Source organism: Loxodonta africana, chromosome 17 (genome assembly GCF_030014295.1).
Source record: "Loxodonta africana isolate mLoxAfr1 chromosome 17, mLoxAfr1.hap2, whole genome shotgun sequence".
NCBI lineage: Eukaryota > Metazoa > Chordata > Mammalia > Proboscidea > Elephantidae > Loxodonta > Loxodonta africana.
The window spans coordinates 4118624-4124623 of record NC_087358.1 but is presented as its reverse complement, the minus strand read 5'-3'; the positions used below and the strand labels follow the sequence as shown (position 1 = coordinate 4124623).

At 44.1% G+C, this 6000-nt stretch overlaps 1 protein-coding gene across 2 annotated transcripts in view; it reads right to left on the bottom strand.

The window, feature by feature from the left end:
- Positions 1-2743: 2743 nt before the first annotated feature.
- The window catches only part of STARD13 (StAR related lipid transfer domain containing 13), a 218184-nt gene continuing 214927 nt past the window's right edge, over positions 2744-6000 (bottom strand). For both annotated transcript variants that reach the window (XM_003409453.4, XM_010589364.3), the window contains 2 exons: positions 5698-5874; positions 2744-3609 (listed from right to left, as the gene is read on the bottom strand). In XM_003409453.4, the coding sequence (XP_003409501.2) occupies positions 3492-3609; positions 5698-5874 (295 nt within the window). In that variant the 3' untranslated portion in view covers positions 2744-3491. The remainder of the gene's footprint in view (positions 3610-5697; positions 5875-6000) is intronic.

The window sequence follows — 6000 nt, the reverse complement described above, 5'->3', positions numbered from 1 at the left end:
GATGATGGGGGATGGTGATGATGGGGGATAGTTATTGGGGATGGTGATGATGGGGGATGGTGATGATGGGGGATGATGAAAATGATAGGGGATGGTGATGATGGGGGATGATGAACGTTGGGAATGATGATGATGGTGGATGGTGATGGGGGAGATGGTGATGGCAATGCTGACTTTATCTGTTTAACGGAAGGCCCCAAAACATGAATAAGGGATCTAGAAACCGATTACTGGGAATAATTAACTGGATATCCTTGAACTACTCTTTTTTTCTTTTCTGGGCGTCTCATCTATAAAATAAAAACCACTTTTATTAGGTTAAAAAAAAAAAAGATTACAGGATAGGAAACCCTATGGGACAGGTCTACCTTGTCACACAGGGTTGCCCTGAGTCCAAACCAGCCTGACAGCACACCACAACAACATGCCCTTTAGACTGCTGTGGCTTTTGCAGCCTGCAACTGAGGATGCTTGGGGGTTCCTGCTCGCTTAGCTTGGAGCTACCTTTGTTATGTTTTAAAAGTCGGGCTTGGCTACTGACCTTGGTCTAGCAGTGAAGTTGTAAATCACTTCATTAAGTTTTAATTTCTTTTCTACTCAATGAAATGCAGCTAAAGAGTCCACTAAATCTAATAAAAATTTTGTGTTTTTATAACTCTGGAATTAAGAATAATGAAATGCCTCTTCTCCAAAAAAAAAAAAAAAAAAAACTCTGGAGTCCCTGGGTGGTACAAATAGTTAATGTGCTCAACTTCTAACTGAAAGGTTGGAAGTTCAAGTCCACCCAGAGGTGCCTCAGAAGAAGGGCCTGGTGATCAGATTCTGAGCAATCATCTGTTGACAACCTCAGGGAGCACAGCTGTACCGACACAGCTAGGCGCACCACGAGCTGGGGCTGACGCGACGCAGCGGGTGTGCGGCACGGAGAAGTCCCCACCGACCACCTCACTGTCTGAGACACGGGGTGAGGCCTCTGAGGGCTGGTGAGTGTCAGCTGATAACCACACATTTTGGAGAGGACGTTGGCTGTGGTGCTGAGGAGTCAAGCTCACGGGAGCCTATCTTAGATAGAAGGCTTTCTCCCGAAGTGGGTTTTCCACTTAAGAGACGAAGCACGAAAATCAACATGTCTTTTGCAGGAAATTGGAAATATTTAATGTATAGAAATTTATTTGCCTTGGCAGTTATTTATTTACAATTGGTGATTGATAGCCAACAACTGAGGTAAAAAATACATGAGGTATAAATACAATAATAAAATGCGATATTATATTTTATTTCCATTGGCAAGATAACAATAATAAAATACTGTGGTATTTGACAAACAAGCTTGACGCATCTTTGTCTTCCTCTTTTTCCCCTTTATTTCCTTCTTTTTTTAAAAGATGCACTGGGTTGTTACACAGCCGTGATGCGATTAGTTTCTGCATAAAAAAGTCAGGTAATTTGAAGAGAAGGGAAGTCTGAAATCCCGTCTACTCAAACTGTGGTCCGTGAACCAGCAGCAAAGGGATACCTGAGGCTCGTTAGAAATGCAGACTCTCAGATCCACCCCAGAGTCTGCAGTCTAACAAGACCCTGGATGATCCTCACACACTTCAGGGTTCTACAAGCTCTGTTGTACGTGATACAACACTCTTCACCCTTACAGTGGACATTATATTTTCCAAACATGTAAGCCCCATTTCTGGGGCAGGGCCAGTGTTTTGCTAACAAAATTATCCATGTAAATTAAAGAAATATAGCAGTTATGGTTAAATTTAAAATGCGAGAGCAGAAGTGAATTTATTTTGCTCACAGCTCATTGCCCAAATAGTAAATTATGGGTTTGCTGTTACCTTCTTAGGTAGGTGTGGAAATGAAAACCCCCTAGAACATAATTCAAACAGTATGATTTTCTTTGCATCATATTGAACTCATATATAGCACTTTTATCCCTCTCAATAGAACAATTGCACATTGCTGATAAGAAAAAATTACATAAATCCATTTAATAAAAAAGAATGGAAAACACTTAAGTTTTTCTTTTTCGCCTCCAACATCAGTTGCTAAATCCTATCAGTCTCTGTCAGTGGCTACCAAAACAAAACAAACATAAACAAACGAAAAACAACCCTCTCCCTGAAACCAAACACAATAATTTCTCTCTCTCTGCAGTTGTTCAATTACAGTAAAAACACAACTTATGTCCATTGGCAACTGGTTAGGAGAGTTGATTTGCTTTGTCTGTACAATAATAAATAAAGATGGGTCAAATGCATCGGGAGCTTGAGCTAGCTAACGAAGAAACACAGAATTAATAAACTTGTTTTTTTTTTTTCCAAAACTATTTAAAGAATATAGTTTTGGTCTTATGTTAGTCAAAAACCCTGTCTCTCAGATGACAAGACTTTAATGAGTTATATTTTAAAAGCATCCTATGTAACAATGTGAATTCCCTGAAGGTATATGTCTAGTTCTCTTGGATAACCATTATCTTCCTTTGCTTGTATCCAGAGAAGATTCAGTGCAATCCATGGACACGAAAATATCAATTAATTGTGACCAAACAGGCCACTGGTCAAAGAGAATAACATTTAAGAACCCTAAGAAACATATCTATGAAGACTTTAGAAAGCATGGCGGTTCTATTGGCTGTGAATACGGAAAGGTGATTATATTCAGCTCTAATCTCGGGGGAAACATTGGATCTGTTTCAGTCACTCGCTCTGACTCCAATCAGAATCTGAAATCTCACCGAAACCACATCTGGCCAGGCCTAGTGGCAGCTTGTGACCTAGCCTTAAATTTGGTCATAACTTCTCACATACTGCTCTGCTTTTAGAGAAAGATATCCCTTTCTTCACCTTTATTCAACACTCCACTCTCAGTTTTCGAGTGACACAGTCGACACACAAGAACCTTTGAGTGTTATTTCCCTTTGGTTAGCGAATCTTTGGTTAGACATCAAGGCAGACTGACAGGTGACATTTTCACCCCTTGGGGTCGGCAGCAGACACTGCTTGGTGTCTATTGCAGTGGGGAGACGATGGAAAAAGCTCCATGAGGACTGGTTCACTGAGTCAAGCGCCGCTTTTCAAAGAGCTCAGCTCCGTATAAAATCGGTATCTTACATATATACAGTAAAGATAGAGATATGCACACATATGCTGTACATACATTTATTTACAGTTAAGAATATGCTTCTTGGAAGCCTTTAAATAGCAAATTAGGCAATGCACAAGGAATAATCTATTTAATTTTAAGTAACATAGATAAATGTTCTGATTTTTAAAAATATTATATTAGTAGGGATATAGCCTTCTCCAGGAGGGCTAGGAACAGTTCTCACACCTTCTTGTGTCTTGGACATTCCGACTGTGTGGCGTGTCCATTTTCAGCATGAAGCACACCTGCTGATCTCTCTCTTGCTGCCACATGTTCACGCTGTCCCACAAGTGTCTGCTTTTACTTCCTCTTCCCTGAGCTTGATGACCCACTTGGGGGAAGACTCAGATTTTAGTTTCTGGACCCTCAGCAATGAGGGGCTGAAAAGAGTTTCTGATCCTGGCAACTTCCGCTGTACACAGATGTCCAAAGCCTTTGTTGTACCACTCTGGGGAGTGACCCCTGTGGGGAGAAAAATCAGAAAGGGAGTGGAAACGTCTTTTTCTAAATCAGAATAGTCAGTCCTGGCACACAAGGGCTGTCCTCGTGCCTTGGTTTTTGGTACGTTTGCATACAGCTTGGACATGTCGCCTCGAGGGTATGAGACCCCATTGTGTCGCTGCCAAGTATTTACTGTATCTTTTCAGTACTCCTCAGGTGCTCTAGGATGATACCAGCTCCTCAGGGTGAGAGGAGACGATTCAGACTAAATGGATAATTTACTGAGATAAATCGGTAAATATCTCCCCAGACCAAATCTCTGGTTCAGCCTAATGAATGTCATCAAAAAGCTGGGTTCAAGTGCATTTCTTCTTCAAGAAGGGTGAGTGCAGAGGTCAGCAAAAGGACGCAGGCATCAAAGAAATACAAGAGAAGGGCACTTAGAATTACTGAGTGTCCACTACGGGCTACTGCTTGTGCTTGCTCCCTGCAAGAAGCACGGAGATATAGTGGAGACAACAGCAAAATAAACCTGTCGCGTGGAGTCGATGGAGACTCCTGGGGCCCCTCACGTGTCAGAGCAGAACTGTGCTGCACAGATGCTCAGTGGCTGTGAGTTTTCAGAAGCAGATTGCCAGGCCTTTCTTCTGATGCACTTCTGGGTGGACCCAAACCGCTAACTTTTCTTTCGGTTGGCAGCCAAGCGTGTGAACTGTCTGCACCACCCAGGGACTTCTAAAATGAAAATAAAAAAAGCGCCAAGGGCTGGAGGGGAAAAGTCAGGAATTTTGAAAAGGGGAGAAGAGAGCTGGGAGAGCCATAAGTAATCGTGTATGGAAGCCTGCTAACGGCAATTAAGGAAAAGTGCAAATGATATAAAATGACAGTACTGTGGTTCCAGTCCATGTATTCTACTCAAATGGAGCACAGTGTCAGCACCCATAACAACCATGTATGCATGTGTGAGTCTGTATGTGTGTGCATATGGGCATATGTGCATGTGTGCACGGGTGAGTGCACCATGTTTTCATGTGTACTGAGTGTATGTGTTCATATGTGTGCGCACGTGTGTGCATATGTGCACATGTGCATGGGTGAGTGCACTGTTTTCATGTGTATATGAGTGTATTTGTGTGTGTGTGGGCATAGGTGAACGTGTGTATGAGTGCACTATGTTTTCATGTGTATGAGTGTGTGTTCATGTGCGTGTGTGCGTATGTGCACATGTGCATGGATGAGTGCACCATGTTTTCATGTGTATATGAGTATGTTCATGTATATGTGTGCATGTGTGCACAGGTGCATGTGTGCATGTATGAGTGCACCGTTTCCACGCGTACATGAGTGTGTGTGTGTTCATGTATGTGTGTGCATGCACTGTGTATCCCAACATCTTGAGGGATGTTGGCCCCCCAACAATGCCAAGTATCACTGAGAGCCAGTGCCTTCAACAGGCAGCAAGGTGGTGGGGTAGGTGCTAGGACCAGTGCTCAGGGCATCACCTGCTCTGGAAAGGGGGCCCCTCGGGTCAAGGATATAGTATGTGGAATTCCAAGTTGGCACACCAAACACTTGGTAGGCACTTGACTAATGATGGTGCTAAGGCCGTGGGAGCTGCCAGGAGTCATCAAACATTCGTCAACCACCCCCCTACTAGGGCTTGTCTAAGCCTGAAGCTGACACAGAGGGACATTTCTGATGACACTGCTTGAGCGGTTGGTTCTGTGAGGGCCTGAAATAAAATCTTCCCAGAATTTCCAGCTAAATAAGCCAATAATCAAACCAAAACCACACCCGATTTCGACTCATAGTGACCCTACAGGACACAGTAGGACTGCCCTGTACGGTTTCCAAGGCTGTAACCTTTATGGGAGCAGGCTGCCACATCTTTCTCCCGTGGAGTGGCTGGTGGTTTGAACCACTGACTTTTGGGTTAGCAGCCGAGCACTTAACCACTGTGCCACCAGGACTCCTTAAATATGCCAATACATTATTACTATTATAAAGAAGAAAAGAAGTTAGGGGTGAAAAGCAGGGTCCTCACGAATGCGCCATGTGAGCCAATTCACACACTCGCCCACAGCAGCAGTCCTCCTAGTTCATACTTACTTGAGGTCGACCCTGCAGATGTGGGTCAGTCTCGACTTTCCGGAGCCGCACGGCTCTATCAGGTACTGAGAGTCCATCACGACTGCACGCACGCCACCCATCGGCTGGGCTTCCTCATGCTCCACTGACATGGACACCAAGGTGCACATCCCTTTGGGCAGATCCGTCCTCCAGGTCCTGCGGCAAACAACCCACACAGCACAGTGATGGCCAAGTCACGGCCAAGACACACAGAGAAGCCTGAGCTTGGGCTGAGGTGGATGCTCACGTTTCCTGCCCGATGCCTAGGCTCAGACTCCAGTC